We start from the raw sequence: 25,596 nt of genomic DNA on the forward strand, positions 1-25,596 counted from the left end.
CCACTCTTCCCTTGCGCTTTCTGGACATCATTTCCCACCACTCCACCCCAAGTACGCCTGCGCAAACGGGGAGGTCGTAAAAGCTGAGCGCCGCAAAGCCGGCGCTGTTTTTGGTTTACGGCGCGGCTGCAAACCGCTGCGCCGGGCGTTGGAAGTCGCGGGGCGCGGGGCCCGGGGCCCGGTTCCGCGGCGGCAGGCGCCGGGAGGGTTCGCGCCGCTCGCGGATCTGGTTGCCTTCGTCTCACTGGTGGAAGCGAGGGGTTGTGTTGGGAGAGCTCCAGGTCGTGTGTGTTTCTGTGAAGGACGTAACTAGTCCTTCCCCGGAACGGGAGAGCGGCGCGGCCCTAGCGCCGGCTCGACCCCTGGGGCTGAGGCTGGGGCCGCCGCTGAGCGTGACCTCGCTCCGCGAAGCCGCGCGGGGGCCGCTGATGGCCGAACGCTTCCTGGGCAAGACTTTGGCCACAGTGTCTCTCTCTGTGGCCTTGGCCTCTGTGGCTGTCCGGCCCTCGGGCTGTGGCAGCGCTCCGGCGTGCAGGTATTTCCTCTTCTAGTGCTGCCCACTCCCGGGTTCTTGGGTGTGGGTGGAGCCAGTGTTGAGTCGGCGGGTGCCGTAGGCTTTGCAGGCGTCCCGGGTTTTTATGGCGACGTTCACGTTTTCAAAAAGGTCCCACGGGGGGGGGTCCCTGGGTGGCCCAGCGGTTTGGCGCCTGCCTTCGGCCCAGGGCGTGGTCCTGGAGACCCGGGATCGAGTCCCACGTCGGGCTCCCTGCATGGAGCCTGCTTCTCCCTCTGCCTGTGTCTCTGCCTCTCTCTCTCTATGTCTATCATAAATTTTAAAAAAAATAAAAAAAAAAACCCAAAAGGCCCCACGGTGTTTTATCTGCCGTTTGAGGAGGATTGGTGGTAGCGATCTTTCTTGGTCTCTGCTACTGAAATTTGCCATCCTCCAGAAGTCACCAGTATTGCTGTCCTGCGGGAGTGTCAGTAGCACCTGTTTGGATGTGGTGTTGGCCAGTGCCGGTTTTTTTTTTTTTTTTTTCGTGGTTGACCCTTGAACATTAAGGTTGAAATTAATACATGCATACAATTTAATGATGTGAACAGTATGAATGGTGTGAAATGAAAAGTGTAAGTCGTCATTCCTCCCCGCCACCTCTGTAGTAAGATCTCTCATCTACCTCTTTACTCCTGGGTAGAGATTTATGGTATGTCACGCTGCCTCCGTTTGTTTGTTTGTTTTTCCCTCTTAATTCATTGTTCAGTAAACACGATGTCCTAGATAGCGCTAGGCACGGAGTAATGAGCGAGTTTTTGAGGCTGTCTCTAGGAGTGGTTTTTAAAAAATTATTCTGGTTTGACATGTCGTGTTTACTTTAGGCAAAAGGAAATTTTCTTTGTTCCCTCCCGTTTTTGCCCTGTCTTGTCCTCCCCCCCCCTTATGGTAGCTGTTGGACCTTCTAGATTGAACTTCTCTTTTTCTCTCATTTTCCATTTCATTTGTCTTTTTTGTACAATGCTCTTACGTATTTTACTTAAATTTATCTTCCAGGTTACTAAAGCAGACTTCAGTCCGGTGCATCAGATCTTTTATTGAATTGTAAATTTTGACAAGAACTTTTTCCCCCCTCTAATTGCTCTTGATAGCAGTCTTTTTTAATTTGATGGATGTAAAAACTCCTGAATCTGTAAGAATGATAATTAAATTATCTTCTGTTTCGTGACTTATCTGTTATGGGTCAGTGGTTCTATTACTTTTCAGTCCTTTTTCCTTCTCTTCTCAAACCTCTGGTGGACACCGGTTATCCATTTATATTTTGATTAATGTAGGTAAAAGACATTGTTTTCTCAAAATGGGAGGACTGATTTCAGAACATTGGCATGTCACGTACGTAGACTGGAAGGTTTCAGTTGAGCAAATTCCCTGCTGAGCATAGCTGCTTTAGCTTTATTTCCTGCTATGAACTATGGTGATATTAAGCCTAAATTGCTGCTGTATTCTCTAATACCAGAATTCAAAACAGAGGTTCTAGTTTGGCTTTATCCCAGGGGGAAACATAACTAATGCCAACATTTTGTTTGGAGAAGGAGAATGGCTGATTTCCATGGTTATTGCCCCACTGCCCACTTAGGACATTTGGGCCCACTTATTTCAAGCTTGAAACCTCTCAGACCTCCTCTTGTAGGAATGGAATCTGTCACCCACCCTTTTGTGCATATTCTCAAATATAATTTGTTGTATTTTGGTTTGTAGGTCAGTATGAGTCCATCTACTTTCTACCTGAAATTAGTTACAATCTCTTAATCACTGGTGATGACCTGTTCTCTCTCCTGCTGTGGATTTTGTTGGCCTTTTGTATCTCTTTTCAGTGGGATTTGGGGACGGACAGAATAAACATCTATGCTTTTTAAAATGTAACTTTGCATGTCAACCAAATTACAATTAAAGTAAAATTTTAAAAAATTAAAAAATATTCCAAGTTAAAAACAAAAAACCCAGTGTTCTTTGGAAGTCATGAATGCTATAAAAATTTTTAAAAATTAATTTATTTTTTAAAGATTTTATCTATTTATTCATGAGACACTCAGAGAGAGAGGCAGAGACACAGGCAGAGGGAGAAGCAGGCTCCGTGCAAGGAACCTGACGTGGGACTCGATCCTGTTTTTTGTTTTTGTTTTTTAACTTAAATTCAACTTGCCAACATATAGTATAACATCCAGTGCTCATCACATCATGTACCTGCCCTCTTTAATGCCCATCACCCGGTTACCCTATCCCCCATCCACCTCCACTTCTGCTCTCCTTTGTTCGCTAGAGGCAGAAGTCTCATGGTTTGTCTTCCCTTCTAAGTTTTCCCCACTCAGTCCTCCCCTCTTCCCTTGTGGTCCCTTTCACTATTTCTTATATGCCACATATGAGTGAAACCATATGGGGGTCCCTGGGCGGCGCAACGGTTTGGCGCCTGCCTTTGGCCCAGGGCACGATCCTGGAGACCCGGGATCGAATCCCACATCGGGCTCCCGGTGCATGGAGCCTGCTTCTCCCTCTGCCTGTGTCTCTGCCTCTCTCTCTCTCTCTGTGACTATCATAAATAAATAAAAATTAAAAAAAAAACCCATATGATAGTTGTCTTTGTCTGATTGACTTTTTCACTTAGCATGATACCCTCTAGTTCCATTCATGTCAGTGTAAATGATGAATATTCATCCTTTCTGAAGGCTGGGTAATATTCCATTGTGTGTGTGTGTGTGTGTATACATCGTTATCCAGTCCAGGACATCTGGGCTCCTTCCACAGTTTGGCTATTGTAGACACTGCTGCTATGAACATAGGGATGCAGGTGCCCCTTTAGATCACTACATCTGTATCTTTGGGGTAAATAACTAGTAGTGCACCAGCTTGCATTCCCACTAACAGTGTAAGAGGGTTCCCCTTTCTCCACATCCTCGCCAACCTTTGTTGTTTCCTGTCTTGTTAATTTTAGGTATTCTCACCAGTGTAAAGTAGTATCTCACTGTGTTTTGATTTGTATTTCCCTGATGACAAGTGATACGGAACATTTTCTGATGTGCTTGTTGGCCATGTGTAGGTCTTCTTTGGAAAAATATCTGTTCATGTCTTCTGCCCATTTCTTGACTGAATTGTTTGCTTTTTTTGGGTGTTGAGTTTGATAAGGTCTTTAGAGATCTTGGATATCAGCCCTTTATCTGATGTGTCATTTGCAAATATCTTCTCCCATCTTATAAGTTGACTCTTTCCTTTGCAAGAAGCTTTTTATCTTGATGAAGTCTCAATAGCTCATTATTGCTTTTGTTTCCCCTGCCTTTGTGGATATGTCTTGCAGGAAGTTGCTGTGGCCAAGTTCAAAAAAGGTTACTGCCTGTGTTCTCTAGGATTTTGATGGAACCCTGTCTCACAGTTAGATCTTTCAGTCATTTAGAGTTTATCTTTGTGTATGGTGTAAGAGAATGGTCCAGTTTTGTTCTTCTGCACGTGGCTGTCCAATTTTCCCAACACATTTTATTATTTTCCTGCTTTGTTGAAGATTAGTTGACCATAGAGTTGGGGTGGGGGGGGTCCATTTTTGTGTTCTCTGTTCTGTTCCATTGATCTGTGTGTGTCTGTTTTTGTGCCAGTACCATCCTGTCTCAATCACAGCTTTGTAATACAACTTGAAGTCAGGCTTTGTGATGCCCCCAGCTTTGGTTTTCCTTTTCAACATTCCTCTGGCTATTTTGGGGCCTTTTCTGGTTCCGTATGAATCTTAGGATTATTTGTTCCAACTCTGTGAAAAAAGTCCATGGTATTTTGATAGGGATTGCATTGTATGTGTAGATTGCCCTGGGTAGGATTCCCTTTGCCTCTTTGGTTAGGTTTATTCCAAGATATCTTATGTTTTTTGGTTCAATTGTAAATGGGATTGATTACTTAATTTCTCTTTCTTCAGTCTCACTGTTTGTATACAGAAATGCAAGTTATTTCTGTGCATTGATTTTGTATCCTGCCACATTGCTGAATTGCTGGGGTGGAGTCTTTTGGTTCTCCATTTACAATATCATGTCATCTGTGAAGAGTGAAAGTTTGATTTTTTTCTTTGCCAATTTGAGTGCTTTTATTTCTTTTTGTTGTCTGATTGCTGAGGCTAGGACTTCTAGTACTACGTTGAACAATAGTGGTGAGAGTGAGCATCCCTGTAGTGTTCCTGAGAATGATACTTGTTGTAGGTTTTTCGTAGATGGCTTTTATGATATTGAGGTATGTTCCCTCTAGCACTATACTTTGAAGAATTTTAATCAGGAGTGGATGCTGTATTTTGTCAAATGCTTTCTCTGCATCAATTGAGAGGATCATATGGTTCTTGTCTTTTCTTTTAATGTGATCTATCATGATTTATTTATGTATGTTGAACCACCCTTGCCTCCCAGGAATAAATCCCACTTGGTCATGGTGAATAATCCTTTAACTGTACTGTTGGATCTTGTTGGCTAGTATCTTAGTGAATATTTTGATATCCGTGTTCATCAGGGATATTGGTCTATAATTCTCCTTTTTGATGGGGTCTCTGTCTGGTTTTGGGATCAGGGTAATGCTGGTGTCATAGAATGAGTTTGGAAGTTTTCTTTCCATTTCTGTCTTTTGAAATAGCTTCAGTAGAATAGGTGTTATTTCTTCTTTAGTTAAGGTTTGATAGAATTCCCCTGGAAAGCCATCTGGCCCTGGGCTTGGAAGGTTTTTGATGACTGCTTCCATATCCTTATTGGTTATTGGTCTGTTCATGTTTTCTGTTTCAGTTTTAGTAATTTATTAGTTTCCAGGAATCATCCATTTCTTCAGATTGCCTAATTTGTTGGCATATAGTTGCTCATAATATGTTCCTAAAATCTTTTGTATTTCCTTGGTGTTGGTTGCGATTTCTCCTGTTTCATTCATGATTTTATTAATTTGAGGTTTTTTTCTTTTTTTTTAAGATATTATTTATTTATTAGACAGAGAGAGAGAGAGAGAGAGAGAGAGAGAGACAGAAAGGCAGAGACACAGGCAGAGGGAGAAGCAGGCTCCATGCAGGGAGCCTGATGTGGGACTTGATCCCGGGTCTCCAGGATCATGCCCTGGGCGCTAAACTGCTGAGCCACCTGGGCTGTTCCCCCCCCCCCCCCTTTTTTCTTTTTAATTAGTCTGTCTGGTTAGGGGTTTATTTATCTTACTAATTCTTCCAAAGAACCAGCTCCTACTTTTGTTGATTTGTTCTACTGTTCTTCTGATTTCTGTTTCATTGAATTCTGCTCAAATCTTTATTATTTCTTGTCTCCTGCTTGTTTTAGGCTTTATTTGCTGTTTTTTTCTCCAGCTCCTTTAGGTATGAGGTTAACTTATATATTTGAGATTTTTCTAATTTTTTTGGCAGAGGCTTGTATTGAAATGTACTTCCCTCTTAGGACTGCCATTGCTGTATCTCAAAGATTTTGAACAATTGTGCTTTCTTTTTTGTTAGTTTGTATGAGCCTTTTTAATTCTTCTCTAATTTCCTGGTTTACCCATTCATTTTTTAGTAGGATGCTCTTTAACCTCCAAGTATTTGAGTTCCTTCCCGAGTTTGTCCTGTGAATGAATTCTTGTTTCAAAGCATTGTGGTCTGAAAATATGCAGGGACTAATCCCAGTCTTTTGGTATCGATTGAGACCTGATTTGTGATCCAGTATGTGGTTGTTTCTGAAGAAAGTTCCATGTGCAGTTGAGAAGAATGTGTATTCTGTTGCATTAGGATGGAGTGTTCTGTATATTCCCGTGAAGTCCCATCTAGTCCAGTGTGTCATTCAAAGCCCTTATTTCTTTGTTGATCTTCTGTTTAGAAGATCTGTTCTTTGCTGAGAGTGGAATGTTGGAGTCTCCTATCCTTAATGTATTATTATCTATGTGTTTCTTTCCTTTGGTTATTAATTGGTTGATATAATTGGCTGGTCCCACATTAGGGGCATAAATATTTATAATTGTTAGGTCTTCTTGTTGGATAGACCTGTTAACTATGATATAGTTTCCCTCTTCATTTCTAACTACAGTCTTTGGTTTAAAATCTAATTTATCTGATATGAGGATGGCTACCCCACCTTTCTTTTTTTTTTTTTTTTTAATTTTTATTTATTTATGATAGTCACACAGAGAGAGAGTGAGAGGCAGAGACACAGGCAGTGGGAGAAGCAGGCTCCATGCACCGGGATCCCGACATGGGATTCGATCCCAGGTCTCCAGGATCGCGCCCTGGGCCAAAGGCAGGTGCTAAACCGCTGCGCCACCCAGGGATCCCCCCCCACCTTTCTTTTGAAGTCCATTTGCATGATAAATGGTTCTCCACCCCCTCATTTTCAGTTTGAAGGTGTTTTTAGGTCTAAAATGAATCTCTTCTAGACAGCATATAGATGGGTCTTGCTTTTTTATCCAGTGTGATACCCTGAGTCTTTTGCCTGAAGCATTTAGCCCATTCAAATTCAGAGTAACAGTTGAAAGATATGAATTTAGTGCCATTGTATTACCTGTACAGTCCCTATTTCTGCAGATTGTCTCTGTTTCTTTGGGCTCCCTCTTCACTTACAGGCTCTCCCTTAATATTTCTTGCAGGGACTATTCTCCCTTAATATTCTTTCAGTTTTTGCCTATCCTAGAAGCTCTTTATTATCTCTCTTTCCATTCTGAATGACAGCCTTGCTGGATAAAGTATCCTTGGCTGCATGTTTTTCTCATTTAGTACCCTGAATGTATCATGACGGCCCTTTCTGGCCTGCCAGGTCTCTGTAGATAGGTCTGTTGTTCATCTAATATTTTTCTCCTTAATGTTAGGAATCTCTTCTCAAGCTGCTTTCACGATTTTCTCCTTATCTCTGAAATTTGCAAGCTTCACTATTATAAGTTGAGGTGTTGATTGGTTTTTGTTGATTTTGCGAGGGGTCTTCTCTATGTCTTGGATATGTATGCCTATTTCTTTCCCCAGATTAGGGAAATTCCCAGCTATGATTTGTTCAAACATGCTTTCTGGTCTTCTCTCTCTCTCCACGTCCTCTGGAATCCCAATAATATGGATGTTATTCTTTTACAAATTATCACTTAATTCTTGGAGCCTCTCCTCGTGGGCTCTTAGTTCTCTTTTCCTCAGCTTCCTTCCTTTCTGTCAGCTTGTCTTCTATGTCATTTACTCTCTTGTCTGCCTCATTTACCTAGGCTGTTAGACCATCCAGTTTAGACTGCATCTCAGAGTATTTTTAATTTCAGCCTGATCTCATTTCTGTACTGAGATTCTCTAGTGACTTTTATGATTTTTTTCACATCCACCTAGTAACTCTATAATTGTATCCTGAATTCTGTCTCTTGATATTTTACTTAAATATATATCCATTAGATCAATGGCAGAGAGTATTACCCCTGGTTCTTTCTTTTGTGGTGAATTCTTCCTTTTAGTCATTTTGTTCAGTGCAGAATGGCTGTATGAGTGAGCAGAGTCAAAAATACCAACCATGACCCAAGCAAAATACACACTAGACAATCCCAAAGAGGTCAGGGACCAGAAAATAAAAGAAAAAAGACAAAGAAAAAGAAAAACAAATATAATCTCACAGAGTGGACCAAAATGGTGATCTACTTGGCCTGAGTGTATTTTGGTCTGTATGTTAGAAAGTACTAAGTTCCAAAATTATAAAAGAAGCAAAACTTACAGAGACAACAACAAAAAGAAAGGAAAAGGGGGAGGGAAAATTGTGCAGGGGAGAGAATACAATCTCATAGAGTGGATCAAAGGGTGATACACTTAGTTCTGAGTGTATTTTGGTGTGTATGTTAGAAGGCACAAATTCCAAAATTATTTTAAAAAAAAGCAAAAATAAAATTGAATATGGCGAAAGGAAACCAAAAATGAGGAATGTATCTTAACATGTCATTGTAAAATATGAAAGTTAAAAAAGGAAAAAAAAAAAAACTTTAAAACGAAGAGTTGATAAAACATTAAACTACTTGAGACAGTAAAAAAGAAAGAATATTGGAAAATTTTAACCTGAAAGATAAATGAATCATTAAAAAAAACCAAAAAAACAAAACCTTGAGTTCTATATACTATTTTGCTTCAGTCCTGGAGCTTTCCAGTGCTGCTTGGTCAGTACACTTGCTATTCCCCTGTTCTTTCAGCTGGTCTTCTGTGGGAGGGGCCTGCTGTGCTGATTTTCAGGTGTCTGTGCCTGGGAGGAGATGCTCCACCCCTTGCCAGGTGGCAAGGCTGAGTGTAAACAATTTGCCCTGTGAGGTCTTTGTTCCCTAGAGGCTTTTACACCTCTTTTGAGGGCGAAAAAAAAAAAAAAGAAGAAGAAAAAAAATGGCTGTGTCCAGATCTCTAGCTCTGGAGCTGAGAGATCCTGGCATGTGCCAAACTGCAGACTCTTATTGTCTACTGGTTCAGATCCTCCCCTGGGGCAGGCGAGGCAGACAATGATTTGTGCAATTTGCAGGGCTCCGGCTGGGAAAGGTTTTCCCTGGTTGTGCATGCACCTGCTCCATCCCTCCCAGTGGAAGCGGAGGGTTGCCTTGCTTCTGGCTGTTTGCAGGGCCCTGGCACAGATAGGGTTCACCTGGGTTGAATGCACACCTGCTTGGACTCTCCACTCCTTTGTAGGGACCCAGTAAGGAGAGCATCACCCATTCCAGCCCCGGTCCATGGTTTGTGGCAGAACAAGCGGAGCCTTCTCCTGGGCTGGCTAATTTAAACCCGCTCCAATGCTTGGGAACTTTGCTGGCTTAGGCACCCCTGTTCTTTCTGTGCCTCCAGGAAGATTGCAGGGACCCCACTGTCCCTCCTGCAATTCTGCCTTGCTTCACCACTGAGCACTTTTCAGGCAGGCAAGTCTCAAAGGAGCAGATTTCTAAAGGTCCCAATTTTGCACCCCAGGGCTATATCACTTTCTTACAGCCCTTAAAAAGCTCCCTCCCGCTGACATTTATCTTCTAATATATCCTGTTTGTCTTCTCTGCACTCCTACCTTGTAAGAAGCAGTCATTTTTCTGTTTGTAGCGTTCCAGCTGTTCTTTCTTTACATCTCAGGTTGAATTCATCCTGAACACAGGTGTTCAGGATAGTTTGCTAGTTAATCTAGCTAAATTTGGGGAACCAGATGAAACGAGGATCCCTATTCTTCTGCCATCTTGCCTCCTTCCCATGAATGTGCTTTTTTAAAGCATTAAAATTGCTTGCCCGTTATTATTTTTTTAAAGATTTATTTATTTTAGGTTTATTTTAGAGAGAGTGTATGCAAGTCAGGGGAGGGGCAGAGGGAGAAGGAGAAAGAGTAATCTTCAAGCAGAGTCCCTGCTGAGCATGGAGCCTGAGGAGGGGCTCCATCCCAGGACCCTGAGATCATGACCTAAGCTGAAATCTAGAGTCCAACACTTAACCAACTGAGCTACCCAGGCGCACCAGTTACTCTTCTTTTTTTATAATGCTGGGAACCCTGGGTGAAGTGGGGTTTATCTAAAACCAGTGACTGCTTATTGATGCTGAGAAGTTTTAAATTTTGATGTAGTCCAATTTATTGGTTTTTCTTTGTTGCTTGTGCTTTTGGTTACATCCAAGAAGTCATTGTCAAGTTCAGCATCATGAAATTTTCCCTGTATGTTTTCTTCTAAGAGTTTTATAGTTTTAGGTCTTAATGTTTGGGTTTTGATCCATTTTGCATTAGTGTTTGCATATGCTATAAAGAGTAAGGGATCCCTGGGTGGTGCAGTGGTTTAGCGCCTGCCTTTGCCCCAGGGCGCAGTCCTGGAGTCACGGGCTGCCTGCTTTTGCCCCAGGGCGCAGTCCTGGAGTCCCGGGATCGAGTCCCACGTCGGGTTCCTCGCATATAGCCTGCTTCTCCCTCTGCCTGTGTCTCTGCCTCTCTCTCTCTCTCTCTCTCTCTCTCTCTATGTCTATCATAAATAAATAAATAAATCTTAAAAAAAAGTAAGGGATCATCTTCATTTGCATGTGGATATCTAATTTTCGCAGCCTTATTTGTTGAAAAGACAATCCTTTCCTGTTGAATAGTTTTGTCACACTTGTTGAAAATCATTTGACCACCTATGTGAGGGTTTGTGTGTGGGCTCTCTGTTCTATCCCACTGGTCTATATGTCTGTCTTTCTACCAGTATTATTCTGTTATGATTACTATAGCTTAGTTTTGAAATTATGCCAGTATTTTACTATTAGGATTACTATAGTAAGTTTTGAAATTAGGAAGTTATGACATCTCCAACTTTTTCTTTTTCAAGATTGTTTTCAAGGGACTGGTTGGGGTTCCTTGTTTGTGATAGTTTTCAGTCTTTCACTGTCATACCAAAAAATGGGCTTTAATACATGACTTTTAATATATTGAGGTAGTTTTCTTCTTCTATTCCTAGTTTGTTGAATGTTTTTTATTGTGAAAGGTGTTGGATTATGACAGATTTTTCTGTATTAATTGGGATGATCATCTTTTTTTCTTTCATTCTGTTAATGTGTATTGCGTTGATTTTAGTGTTCCAATCCTTGCATTCCAATAAATCTCACTTGGTTATGGTGTATAATCCTTTAATGTGCTGTTGAATTCTGTTTGCTATTATTTTGTTGAGGATTTTTGTATCAATATGTATAAGGGGTAGTGATCTATGGTTTTTTAGTAGTGTCTTTGTCTAGCTTTGGTATTGGGGTAATAATGCCAGCCTCATAGAACACATTTGGATACATTCTTTCAATTTTTTTGAAGAGTTTGAGGAACATTGGTGTTAATTCTTTGAGTATTTCATAGAATTCACCAACAAAGCCATAGTCTCCAAAGCGTTTCTCTGTGAGTAGTAAGTAGGTTTTGCATCAACTTTTAAAATTATTTGTATAACCCCATTCAAATTTAACCACTTGTCCTGTGGAAAAATTTTTTTCTTTTTTTGGTTCAGGAACCAATCCAAGATCATTGATTGCGTTTAGTTTTCATGTCTCTTTAGTTTGCATCTATCCAAAAGAGTTCCTCTGTCTTTCATGTTACCAGTTGAAAGAGTACACACCTTTATTTTGCAAGCTATCCCTTGACCAGGTTGTATTCTATATTTCCTTATGTTTTCAATTCTGGTCATACTTATGAGTAATACCTCAGAAATGATCACTGTGTACTTCTCAGTGAATGATATCAGGCACAGATGTGGACTTATTTCACCAACCTAGCAAGTTGGTGTTTGCCCTTGTGACAATTAATCATTTGTCACAAGGACAAATTGATATTATGAGAGCCGGGGAAGTGTGCCATCAGTTTAGAATTAGTATATTTATCATAGTCTGATTTTTGGTAGTATTGTGTTACTTCTTATACAATGTAAGAACCTTACAACAGATATTTCCATTTTGTTGTTCTTTTGTGCCATTTTTGTCATACATTTTACATGTGTGTTAGATTATAGCCCATTTTTAAAAAGTCTTCTTTACATTTGTTTTTATGGTTGAATTTTCATAACTTCCCCCACTTTTATGCTAACAAAAGTAAACATCTGTCCCTTTTTCTCAACTAAAAGAAATTCAGGGAGTAGGTTCCAGTTAATAAGATTCGGCAATATTTTAAAGTTTTTCATATTTGAAAATAATTTTCTCATAGATGTTAGACTTTTATACTTTGAAATTGAAAAGTATGTTTTTGGGTCTTTGAATTAGGTTATTTTTAATTTCTTTTGATACTTATGTAAAACATTTGTCTTTTTTTTTCTTTTTTTCTTTTCAGAAACACATTTTCATTCTGTGGGTTTCATCTTAACTCAAACATCATGTCTAACTCTAATGGTGCCAAAGAGAATTCCCACAACAAGGCTCGGACATCTCCTTATCCAGGTTCAAAAGTCCAACGCAGCCAGGTTCCTAATGAGAAAGTAGGCTGGTTTGTTGAATGGCAAGACTATAATCCTGTGGAATACACTGCAGTCTCTGTCTTGGCAGGACCTAGGTGGGCAGATCCTCAGATCAGGTGAGCATAATTTCTGGCATTAACAGATAGCTAGGGGTAAGATGGTGAAGAGAATGGTTGTCTTTGTAAATGATCACTTTGACAGCTGAAAAAGCATTTTTATCTATGACTTTGTCATAACTAAGTTTCCACATTTGCTTGAATTCTTGCTAAAACTAGAGAATCCATGTTTGCTTGTTCTTTTAGAGGTTTTATGATGATCCTTCCAAAAAAGTAAATCTATTTTACTGTGGAGTTGTTTTATGGAATGGCAAGTGGTGGTATCTATTTTAATTTATTCTATTTTGGTCAACAGTAGAACATCTTTTGTGGTTATTTTCCACCATAGCTAGACTTGTGTTTGAAGTAGTAAAAAATATTTTTCAGAATTTTTTCAGATTACTAAGAATAGGATGATAAAATTGGAACAGTGTGAAAAACACAGAAAAGGAATAGATAAAGGAGAAGGAAGAAAAATACTCAAGCAAAAATCCTTTGACTAAATTCATAGAAGTACATTGACTCATGTTTTATATTTATGTTCCTTTTAACGAATATAATGAGTTTTTTAATGTACTATGAACTAGGTATTGTACTTAATTTTTTATAAGCATTATTTTCTTACAACTATTCTGGAAGACAGAGGGTTGTTATTTCTACTTTATAGAGAAACAAAACCCACGCGCAAAAATGGAAGCACAGAAAGGTTGCCCTTTACATATGGTCACAGAGCTAGTAGATGATGGTGAAGGTTGGACTTGAACTCAATCGGACTCCAGAATTCATGCTCTTAACCACTCTGCTAAACTGCTACCATAGTTTTAGAACAGTTTTACAAGTTTGATTTAATGGACAAATTTATTATGAATGTTTCCCAAGGGATTATTTAATCAGGTAAGTAAAAAGTGTTGCTAGTTGTATAGATCCAGTGTTACTAGTTCATTAGGTTAAACTGAAAAGAACCAAAACTTACTTCAGAACTTACTGTGAACTCTGTATGCTATACAACTCCTTATTCACTATCAACAGTTATATCAGTGATTTCATAATGGTGAGGAGAGAGTTTATTCATATTTACTCTGAAAATACCTTTATTGAGGAATGGCAAAGGCAGTAAAGTACACATTTCTTAATTGTGCTTCTAGAGCTCAAAACGATTTTATATTTATACAGTTCTATCCCATCAAGATTAAGACTTAGGACATTTGTAACATATAATATTTATTTTGATTACATCATAGTTATTAAGAAGTTTTGTCGTAAATTCACTGTTTTGTGGGTTTACTTTGATGAAAATATTAGCTAGTGTACGTTTGAGGAAATTAAAATTACTTTGAGACAGTAAAAATATCAAGATATCAGAAAGGATCTTATTTTTGGGATCACACTAATTGTTACGTTGTGCCCACAGACAATTCCTCCTTGCTAATAGTGATGTAGACTTTTTTTGTAGCATGTGGCGAGGAGCTACAGATTTTCTGCATAGTCCTTCCCAGAGGGGTTATAATATACATCCTTGTATTATAAGGTGTTTTGGTTAACACTTTAAGAAACTGTTTTTTTTTTTTTTTTTAATTTATGATAGTCACAGAGAGAGAGAGAGAGAGGCAGAGACACAGGCAGAGGGAGAAGCAGGCTCCATGCACCGGGAGCCCGATGTGGGATTCGATCCCCGGTCTCCAGGATCGCGCCCTGGGCCAAAGACAGGCGCCAAACCGCTGCGCCACCCAGGGATCCCCAAGAAACTGTTTTAAAAGAATAAGATGGATTTGTAAATGAAAACTGACTCTTAAAAATAATTAAGTTTCAGGGATACCTTATTATAAATAACAGATTGATATTAGTAAGCTCTTGGTAATATTGGACCATTATTTCTTATTTTGCTTTGGCATTCTCTCATTACAGTGAAAGTAACTTCTCTCCCAAGTTCAATGAAAAGGATGGGCATGTTCAGAGAAAGAGCCAGAATGGTTTGTATGAGATTGAAAATGGGAGACCCAGGTAGGTACTGGGGGTGGATATCTTACAATAATGGGTCTTCAAAGGCTAAGAAACCCAATTAACATTTATTGAGTGCTTGTGTGTGCCAGACAATGTACAAAAGAATTTATCCATGTGATCTAATTAAATCATTAAAATAACTCTGTGGGCGGATATTATAGTTCCATTTATAGATAAGAAGAGAGAATATAAGCAATTTGTATGCAGTGAGTGGCAGAGACAGGATTTGAATGCACTTTTTTGGTAACTCTGCCTTGAAGGTAGAAATAATTCATTGAATAAATGAACAGAGAAGGGAGGGGCGCCTAGCTGGCTCAGTTGGTAGAGCCATGTGACTCTTGATTTAGGGGTTGTGAGTCTGAGTCCCACAGTGGATATAGGTATTACTTAAAAAAAAATAACAGAAAGGGTTGTATGAGATGGGAATAAGAAAAGGGAATGGTGAGAAAGTGAAGGTAAGTGTGGGTATCTTGAATGATAAATCATCACTGTTGTAGAGACAGATGATGCTTAGGTGCAGACGGTTCATCTGCCCTGTTGTAAGAGTCCTGTAAAGTTTTGGCTTGAATTTAGGAGCATAGATGAAAACTGAAACAAATTCGCATATTGAGAACAACTTTGAAAATGAGATCTTCCTCCTAGATGAAGCCCAAAACTTAAGACATGCACAAAAGAAAAGTTAAATAACAGTGTTAAGGAAATAATGTGATTTTAGTGCCAGATATGTGATAATGTTAGTGGATTTGGGATGAGATATTATTTCCCTCTTGTCGTATTTAGTGCCTTCTTTTGGGGTTAAGTTGGATTAAAAAAGATGAACACAGGGACACCTGGGTGGCTCAGTGGTTGAGTGTCTGCCTTTGGCTCAGGATGTGATCCTGGGTCAGGGGATTGAGTCCCACATTGGGCTCCCCACAAGGAACCTGCTTCTCCCTTTGTTTATGTCTCTGCCTCTCTCTCTCTGTCTCTCATGAATAAATAAATTTAAAAATCTTAAAAAAAAAAGAAGATTAACACATTCAATTGATTTTTCATTTTTTTGTCCCAGAAATCCTGCAGGACGGACAGGCCTGGTTGGTCGGGGGCTTTTGGGGCGATGGGGCCCAAATCATGCTGCAGATCCCATCATAACCAGGTAAGAATGAAAAAAAAAATTTCCATAGCAGAGATTGGAGATATATGTACTATAACCATATGTTTATATACACACATGTATGTTTATGTGTGTATATATACATGTATATATGTGTAAGTATGTGGGGTTGTATATATGTGTGTGTGTGTGTGTGTGTGTGTGTGTATAGGTGTACTTGTGAAATCTATCTTTTAAAAGAACTTTATGTGAAATCATACTGATACAAGTGTAAAGCTGTAGTTTTATGTTAAAAGAGTATGCTAGGCATTATCTGAACAAAGTTAGCTTACCTGGTATTTACTGAACATTTGTTTGTTCACAGAATAGAGTATGTGCTTTGGAAGATATAAAAAAATGAAAGAATCCTAAGTTTCAGATCCCTGTCACAGAAGAGCTGTGGCTTAATTTGCAAGATGAAAAATATGAAATAAGAAAACATGTCAAGGTTAAAAAAAAAAAAAGAAAACACGTCAAGTAACATGGGTGATACAGGATGCTTTAGAAAATTAGATTAGGGGCACCTGGGTGGCTCAGTTGGTTAAGTGTCCAATTCTTGATTTTGTCTTAGGTCATGGTCTTAGGGCTGTGAGATTGAGCCCTGTACTGGGCTCTGTAATGGGTGTGAAGCCTACTTCAATTCACCCTCCCCCACCCCGCCATTTAGATTAGTTATGGGTCATGATGATGGTAAACTGGAGCACCCAAGAAAAGCATTATTAAGGAGGTAGACTTGAGCTGAACTTGAAGCTTGGACATGGGGACAGCAGGAAGCCTAAGAAAAAGGCTTGTAGTAATATCTGAGTACTGAGGGATAGCGAAAAGACTAGCTTGGTTGAAACAGATTTTTGGAGGAGAATAGTGCATCATCAAACTTATTTAATTTTTGTGCAAATGTGGAGAATATTAAATGCCAAAGTTAGGGAGTGTGAACTGCAGCCACTGAAGGTTTCAGAACAGGAGACAGGCATTCTCTTCCTAAGGCACATCTGATAAGCCAAATATTATTCAGAAGGTCCCTTGGTGAGCATAAATCAGAATAAAGAGGGTAGGTGAATCCAATGTTTATTTTTATTTTTATTTTTTATTTTTTATTTTTTATTTTTTTTGAATCTAATGTTTAGATGTACTTGACCATCTCTATAGGAATCATCTTTCCAACATATCTGGAATATTCTGTCATCTTTTTAATTTTTTTATTTTTAGGATTTCCTCACTTATCAACTCCCTCCTCACATGTAATTGTCACTTTCATTTAAATAAGGCAAATACCCTCAATATTTTTACTTCTTTAGTTTTGATACTTTGAGGGCGTTCTGTTCTTTCAAGAGATTTTGTTTTTCTCTTATCTGAGATATAAATATGATTTACAATTTAAGTCTAGGGAAGCAGCTTATTTCCCATATTTTCAAGTTACTGGAAGAGGCACCGATATTTGTCCCATCTTACTCTCCTACTTGACCTTTCAGTTCTCCTGTCAAAAGAGATCTTTACCCAGCTTTCACCCCAATTTTATCTTTCATCCATCTACCCATATACCTACTCACCCACCTAACAATCCATATCCCTCCTGTCTACCTACCTACGTATCTACCTGCCAACCTACCTATTGGTTTCAAATTCCTTTAGAAATTTTATGGTTTAAATGAGAAAAGTTGATATATTTTTATTAATGAATATAAGTAAAAAATATTAATGACAGTATCAGTGTCTTTCCAGTTTGGTGAGGCTGGCTAACCTCAGGAAGGAATGCTAATAAGAGGCCAAGAAGAAGGAAAGGGAAACTAGAGACTTGAAAGTTTGCTAATCTTTATCTCTGGTGGACCAAATATATGAGAGGGTATGTGGTGATGGTGTAGCATTGTTTTGAAATGATAGACATTCTGAGCTTGTGCAAATGAGACCCTGAAGACTTTGAGGTGGTCCAAGGCTATGAGAGTGCCCAGAGGTGGCAGAGTCTAGCTTTCAATTGTGCTATTAGGTTGATGCTCTTGGCTATCTCAGACATGGATCTATCTATCAGCCCATGAGTGCCTCGAAATAGATGAACGGCAGTGGAAATGGAGAGAAGTATGGAGGTTAGTTTTTCTATTTGTTTCGCAACAATGGAGGTAGGTATTAACCTATTTTACAGATCTGAAATGAAGCTTCACTGAGGTTTAGTGACTCACTTAAATCTTGTAGGATCTGAAATTTGAATCAGGGGTATTTGGCTCCAGATACTTTGCTTTTTTCTCTTCTATATCAGTTTTTCACTAATGAGTAATCCTAAGAGTCACTAGTCGCTTTTAAAGAAAAGATTCCATTCCCTTTTCTTTCAAGTACTTCATGATTCAGAACAGTGCTGTATAGTATAGAATTTCATAAAGGTTCTTATCTGTTCTCTCCAGGGCAAGTGTTACATTTTTCTATTCCCAGGTGCCTCTCCTAGGGGTTCTACATATACAAGTATCTGACATTTCTTTAGATCCTTTAAAGAGAAAATGTGATGGGAAGTGTTAATATATTATTGTGAATAAAATCAGATCAAAAGTTAATGGTGTTAACAGTTTCTAGTTTTGGTGAGACAGGAAGGTGTGGGCCATCAGAAGTGGGGAGGAAATATCAATAGTATATAGAAATATCATTGACATTTAAGTAGTGTTAATGAGGTTCATTAATTAAAATGATAAATTATTTCCATTATATCAAGAAATTTTGTTTTAAACTTGGTAATAATGTATTAGGTACTAATAAAGAACAAAACAAGAAACAAGAAATTTTTCTGCTTAAAAATTCTTAAGTGAGTGCCTTCAGCATAAATTCTGAGAATGTAAACCCGATAGGCAAGGTGTTCATCATCCACCTGGTCCTGCCCTGCCTGCCCGGCTGAACTGCAGTATTTCTCTCTATGTTTTGCTTCTCTTCCTTGTGCTGTAGCCAAGACTGGTTGGTTGGCTGGCTGTGCAGCAGGGGACTGTACTGGTCTTTGTTTTATCAGCTCCTTGAATGTGATACGTAATTGGTGCTAGTAAATGTTTGTGAGTGAATGGCGTCATCACCTTCTTACCCCTCCTTTTATCTAATTAGTGTAAACATTGTGCTTGTTTGATTTAAGTACATAGTATAGTGATTAAGAGTATAGATTCTGGAAACAGATTGCCTGGGTTCAGAATCTGGTTTATACCCTATGAGCTCTGTACTCTTGGTAAAGTTTAATCCACTTCTCTGAGCCTCATTTTCCACATATGTCTGTAAAATAAAGGTAGTAATGCAACTACCTTATAGGGTTGCTTTGAGATTTAAATGGATAAGTATGCTAAAGACTTAAAACAGTGTTAGGTACATAGTAAGTGCTATCTAAATGGCTTTTAAGGGACAGACTCCTGGGTGGCTCAGCGGTTGAGTGTCTGCCTTTGGCTCAGGGCATGATCCTGGGATCCAGAATCTGAGATCAAGTCCACATCAGGTTCCCTGCCTGAAGCCTGCTTCTCCCTCTGCTTATGTCTCTGCCTCTCTCTCTCTCTCTCTCTCTGGGTCTCTCATGAATAAATAAATAAATCTTTTTAAAAAGTGGCTTTTAAGAAATAAAAGTGAAACCCATGCTCTCTGATTCTTACCACTTCTGCCTTCAATCCTGTCCTCATCATCTTGTACCTGGGTCATGGTAAAGTTTTCTAGCCTTCAGTCTTGCTTCCCTCCAAACTAGCCTCCATACTTTTGTCAAAGTGAGTGAGCTTTCTAAAATACCAGTTGCTTATGGCTTTACCATGCTTAAAAGTATTCTCTGGCTCTCTAAGCAACTGACTTTGATGAATTCTTTGCCTACTCTTCCAGCCTCATCACCCTTCTTTCTCCCCCTGACGCCCATGGGGCCAGACCCCACCTATACTATACATTCAGTTTCTTCAACATATTATAAGAAACACCTTTGTTTCTTGCCCATGTTTATACCTATGTCTGGCATCCTTAAAAACAGATGCTGTCTTCTTGTCCCAATTATCCTTTCATTTCTATTTACTATAGTCCTCAAACCGTCACTCTCTTTTGTAATTTATTCACTTACATGTCTAGCTCCACTGCTAGACTGTGAGCTCATTCAGGGCAGGAATTACAGGATAGATTTGAAAGCTACTATATAAAGAAATTTGGAAACTTCTATTTAAACACATTTATTTCACTGAATCTAATGCAAAGCAGTCATTAGATCTTAGGCTTTGTTTTTTGGTTTAGTACTGGAAGTTCAAAGTCTTTATCTTTGCCCAAGATAGTATTAGAACAATCCTTACAATTGGGTATAGGGAGTGGGTGTGGTGGGGATACAGAAGGGAAAGGGGAGATGTATCAGCATTTCTGGGAAAGAGGCTATGGTTAGAAGTACATTCTGAAAGTAACAACCCTTTGATACTTTTTTATTTATTAAATTTTTTAAAAAAAAAAATTTATTTGAGAGAGTGGGGGTGGGGAGGGGCAGAGGGAGAGGGACAAGCAGACTCTGTGCTGAGCTCAGAAATAAAAGTATGGGTCTTGATCCTGGACCAGGTAGAGAAGGAAAAGGGGAGATGCCACTACATGATTTGTGATTCTTAAAAAAATCCTTAGACTTTTTTTTTAAGTTTACACCCCTGTCTCTAAATTCTGTTAGGCTTTTAAACTTTTTTAGACAGTACTTTAAGTAGTAAAAGTTATTTATATTCTGAATTTTTATTATAGAGAGAACAGTGTCTTATATAGAAAGTAAATATCTGAGTTAGTTTGTAACAGTGCTAAATATAGAATGTTTCTATTACAAAATAACTTTTCTGGTAAAGCTAGCTGATTTGAGGTAAATTTATACATATTCTTGTTATAAAGAAAAACACATCTATAACTTTGTCTCAAGCTTGAGTCAAATCCTTAGTCCTTGTTTTAAATCAGTTATGATCTCATATTACTGTTTACAGGTGGAAAAGGGATAGAAGTGGAAATAAAATCCCCCATCCCATTTCTGGGAAAAACATCTTGCAGTTTGTGGCAATAAAAAGGAAAGACTGTGGAGAATGGGCAATCCCAGGGGTAAGAATTCAAATTAAAATAATGTTTTAAGTTTTTCTTACTTGCTTCATTTCCTGCAAGGCTCTTGTGTATGGCTCTTTTTTCTCCACTCATCCTCCATTCCTCCCCACTTCAGTTAGTAATTTTTTTGTCATTCATTGCTGTGATGTCTCAATAGCAAGTGGAAGATAATACATCAAAGTTGTCAGAATTTGAGTCTAATTATAAAACCCTTGGAAAAGAATGTGGACTTTGGAGTTAAACACAGGCTTGTATCCTGGCCTTTCCACCTTGAGCAGAGTCTGTGGAGTTCAGACCCTTCTCCCTAAAATAAAGATAATTGTATCTACTCCATAGAATTACTAGCAATAGCATATAAAGCACCTGACATAAAGTGGGTATTCATAAATTGTTGGATCCCACTTTAGAATTCAACCTCTATTCCAAGTCCAAAGTAAAACTGTTAGCATCGTTTTGTTGAATTCTGATAACTTCAGACATAGAAAGATAACTTCTATTACGTACTATTCCGTGTAGTTTTTAAAGTTTCTACATTATCAAGAATAGTGTACTTTTGTTGCATTCATGTCAGTGTATATTTGAAGTGGCTTTTTAAAATGGGTATTTGTGCAACAGAGGGGTTTTTAAAAAAATCTTTTTTATTTTTTAACAACAGAGGTTTTTATATTTTATGCCATATTGTGAAATGGAGATAGTTGGATAAGAGGATGACTCTTTATACTGCTATCTGCAAGAATGGTTTTTCCTTTGTAAGATAAAAATGGATTGGAATGAACAATGGGAAAGTGTCAGCTTGCTGTATTCTTTCTTGCCTCCAGGTCTCCTTCCTTAGCTGGAGTTTAGAAGATCCCAGGAAAGGAGTCTGATTGGCTCAGTTTACTATAGGCTAACCTTGGACCAATTACTGTGGTCAAATACATGAGATGCCCTGATTGGCTGCTTCTACAAGAATCAAATGGTTTACAGAAGAACATACTACAGGAGAATGAGGATACATGATTATGAGCAGATAGAACAACAAATGTCTGCTGTATCACCAGTAAATATTTGTTGCATGAATTAAAGCCTATTCTGTTTTTTCCTCTTAAAACAAAAATGTGACTCTTAGGGGATGGTGGATCCAGGAGAGAAGATTAGTGCTACACTTAAAAGAGAATTTGGCGAGGAAGCTCTCAACTCCTTACAAAAATCTGGTGCGGAAAAGAGAGAATTGGAGGAACAGTTGCACAAACTCTTCAGCCAGGAACACCTAGTGGTAAGAAATGGTGAAGGATAGAGCCCCGTGGATTAGTGAAAATTACTTAGAAGTTCACCTGGAAATCTGGTAGATTATTCTCTAAATAAACTGAATTACTTGTGTATTTGAAACATATATTCATAAAAACAACTTAAATTGTCATAGATTTGCACTGTAAATAGAGTTCTATTTAAAGTTTATAGCCCAACTTTAGGTCAATTATGTTAGAATACATTTTTTTTTCCTCTGAGTTTTTCTTTAGACTACTTGTGAGCTAATGTGATCCCATCCATCTGAAAACCTTTTAAAAAATTTACATGAATTTAGCTCTTTGCAAGAACATTTATATTTTAAATTATGTTATTCAGAGTTTTTCTGGTTGATAACCATTTAGATCTTATGTGTCTTATAGGCATTTTGTCAATATGCCCTTTGTGATTTAAAAAAAAATCACCTTATAAGGTACATTTGTACTGATGATAAGGAAAAAGAGTTCTTTGGTTTTTTTTGCTGGATTTTCTTCCATTTGCTTTGTTTTCTTTCTAAAGCTAGATCCTTTTCTTTCTGGATGGCTAGATCCAAATCTTTTCATGTATTAATAGTTTAAATATTAGTCTTTACTAGATATATTTACATATTACTATAACTAAAAGAATCTTTGTATGTCTGAAACTATAATTATAGGAATTACTAAAACAGAAAAATAGCCTTTAAAAAAGTCATACGGCCCAAATGTGTCTGTTCCCACATTATGAAATTAAAGTCTGTGGAGTTGAGGGTTTTGTGAATTTTTTATTTTCATGTGATGGGGAGGGAGGGCTAGGAGAAGGGGTAGAGGGAGAGAGAGAATCTCCACATTGTGGGTGGGACCTGACCTGGGGTTCGGTCCCATGCTCCCAGAGATCATGACCTTAGCTGAAATTAAGAGTCGGACACTCATCCAACTGAGCCACCTGGGTACTCTCAGGGTTTTATGAATTTTAAAGCAGATTCAAACGGTTCTGGAGAATATTTTTTCTTGGGAACTTTATAATAAGCATATGGAATGCTACATGAAAGGTTCTATGATATTTAGATTTCTTTTATGAAAGGTTAAATAATGGAGTCAGTTAAGTCAAGGGGTTTTAAAATGGAGCTAAGAGGCCCTTAAGAAGGTGGGCCTTATACACTTCCTCACCAGGTGGAGCCCTGAACTTTTAAACTGGGCCAAACCGCAAATACTCCAAAGACTCCTATACAAACACCTGCAACTTGCTAAAGAAAAATCTTGCTTAGTGATAGCTTTAGCAACCAATTATATTCAGCCACGATCGGTTTCCTGTACCAATGCTAGTCAAAAATCTTTGTAAACAACTTTTTTTTTTTTAAGATTTTATTTATGAGAGACACAGAGAGGGAGAGACATAGGCAGAGGAAGAAGCAGGCTCCCTGATGCAGGACTTGGTCCCAGGACCCTGGGATCATGACCTGAGCCAAAGGCAGACACTCAACCACTGAGTCACCCAGGTGCCCCTGTAAACAACTTATAGAAGCATTCTCTATCTTTAAAAAACCCTGATTTTGCTACTTGGTGGGATGCTGGATTGCTACCTAAATCTTTGTACCCTGAATTGCAGTTCTTTGATCCTAAATAAATGCTTCATTTTTGCCTCCTGACAATTTGAGGTTGGCGTATTTTTCTTTATTGTGATAAAAACTACATATTTTACTATTTTAACTATTTTTAATGCACAGTTAAGTAATGTTAAGTATATGCACACTGTTTTGCAACAGAGTATTTACATTTCTGATTCTAATGAAGGTTAACATGTATCTGCTCTACCCATTCCTGTTTCACTCTACACTTTTTTGTCTGTCTCCTTTTGAAAATAGATATATAAGGGATATGTTGATGATCCTCGAAATACTGATAATGCATGGATGGAGACAGAAGCTGTGAACTACCATGATGAATCAGGTAAACTTAGGTTTATTAGACTGACCAGATAAGAGGCACTCTGATATTTGTGGAAGGGAATGCTCATCAAAGAGCGTTTGCTTTTTCAAAGCTCTTGAGCCTTGCCAAATTGTCTTACAGAAATATTTCATTTACATTCCCAACAGTGATTGAGAGCATTATTTTTAATTTTTTGATAATTATAATTATTTTAGTATATTTATTTGCAAACATAATTATGAATATTTTCAGTTTTCTGGTTTGGTGTCATGCTTAGAAAGGTCTACTTACCTTACAAGTATAAAATGAGTCACCAAAAATTGTTTTATTTTTTTTTACATTTAAATCTCTAATCCAAAAAAATAAAAAATCTCTAATCCATCCGGAATTTATTTTGACATAAGTTTTCATACTTATTTAATATGAACTTTTGTTTTTAAGGCTAATATTCTTTCTTTTTAAAGAGAAAAGTTCCCTTATTGATGCCTCTACTTAAAATTTAGGAACTTGGAGGTGTGCTTGGATGGCTCAGTCAGACATCTGACTTCAGCTTAGGTCATGATCTCAGGGTCCTGGGATTGAGCCCTGCATTGGGCTCAGCACTCAGCATGGAGTCTGCTTGTCCCTCTGCCCTTCCCCACACTTGTGCTCTCTCTATCTCAAATAAATAATAAATAAATAAAATCTTTAAAAAATTAGGAACTTGGTTAAAATTTGGGCATTTGGAACTATGGAACATTCTAGTTTTTAAATCACTGGGCCACATAATACAATGGTGACTTAAGATTGCTTTAGTAAGAATACTTGACGCTACAGAATTATGTTGAAAAAGAAATAGACACATGAATTACTTTTTTTTGGTGATGTTTTTTTCTTTGGTAACAGGTGAGATAATGGATAACCTTACCCTGGAGGCTGGAGATGATGCTGGAAAGGTTAAATGGGTGGACATCAGTGATCAACTCCAGCTTTATGCCAGTCACTCTCAATTCATCAAACTCGTGGCTGAGAAGCGAGATGCACACTGGAGTGAGGACTCTGAAACTGAGTGCAGTGGGTTGTAGCCCCCATCATTGTGGGAACCACAGGCCAGCAAAGGGGTGTGTGCTGAAAAGAAGGCAGTATCACAGAGCTCATACTACAAGGGGGCATGGTTGGTCACTTGGAAGTTAGTTTATTCACTTTCAAAGCTATTTGCATTTAGAAGGTTTACATCAGCATAAAATTAGTAAATACGGTGAAATGCAACATGGAATTTTCCGCTTTTCAATCAAAAGAAATATAAACAATCATATTTTGTATGTATTCTATTTAAGCATGGCTTAAACCACGTCTTAACCAAAAGTATTTGAAGAATCATAATCTGAATAAAGATAAATTTATGTTGGCCATCACTTCTGTTTTTCATCTAGTTCTTATTTGTCAGTTCTTTTTTTTTTTTTTTTTTTTAACCCCCTATTGATCTTCTGGGGTTTGAAGGATATTCCTGCCATATCAGACTCCTTTAGAAGAAGCGCCACCATTGTGTATTCTAATTTATCTGTAAATTATTTGATTCTTATTTTGCTTTATGTGATTTTGCTGAAGCTGATTTCAAAATGGAAACCTTAGATATTCTTGACTTTAGAGTCCAGTGTTGTGAGGAAATTTCAGTAACTATTTTAGTCAATAAAGATCAAGATCAATGAACAAGAGCTCATGTTCTCACTTTTCAGAAATTCTGAATTAAAAAATATGTCCAGGAAATTAGTAATTTAAATGGATAGATGTATTTCACTCGACTGTAAA

General features: G+C 38.3%; 1 protein-coding gene across 1 annotated transcript; it reads left to right on the forward strand.

Annotated features, from left to right (window-relative positions):
- The first annotated feature begins 127 nt into the window (after nt 1–127).
- On the forward strand, nt 128–25,202 carry NUDT9 (nudix hydrolase 9). The gene is made up of 8 exons (XM_041759932.1): nt 128–535; nt 12,250–12,489; nt 14,374–14,469; nt 15,518–15,604; nt 20,524–20,635; nt 21,744–21,890; nt 23,745–23,829; nt 24,694–25,202. Exons 1-8 carry the CDS (start codon nt 429–431, stop codon nt 24,870–24,872), a joined length of 1,053 nt encoding a protein of 350 aa, XP_041615866.1. The 5' UTR covers nt 128–428; the 3' UTR covers nt 24,873–25,202.
- The last annotated feature ends 394 nt before the right edge of the window (nt 25,203–25,596 follow it).

This window comes from Vulpes lagopus, chromosome 6 (assembly GCF_018345385.1).
Source record: "Vulpes lagopus strain Blue_001 chromosome 6, ASM1834538v1, whole genome shotgun sequence".
Lineage (NCBI taxonomy): Eukaryota > Metazoa > Chordata > Mammalia > Carnivora > Canidae > Vulpes > Vulpes lagopus.

Excerpts from the sequence above, each read along its gene's own strand:
- NUDT9 (XM_041759932.1), top strand. The coding sequence starts at position 429 with ATGGCCGAACGCTTCCTGGGCAAGACTTTGGCCACAGTGTCTCTCTCT. Across the intron at positions 20,636-21,743 it reads GAGAATGGGCAATCCCAGGG|GGGATGGTGGATCCAGGAGA; the intron begins GTAAGAATTCAA and ends TGTGACTCTTAG. Across the intron at positions 23,830-24,693 it reads GAACTACCATGATGAATCAG|GTGAGATAATGGATAACCTT; the intron begins GTAAACTTAGGT and ends CTTTGGTAACAG.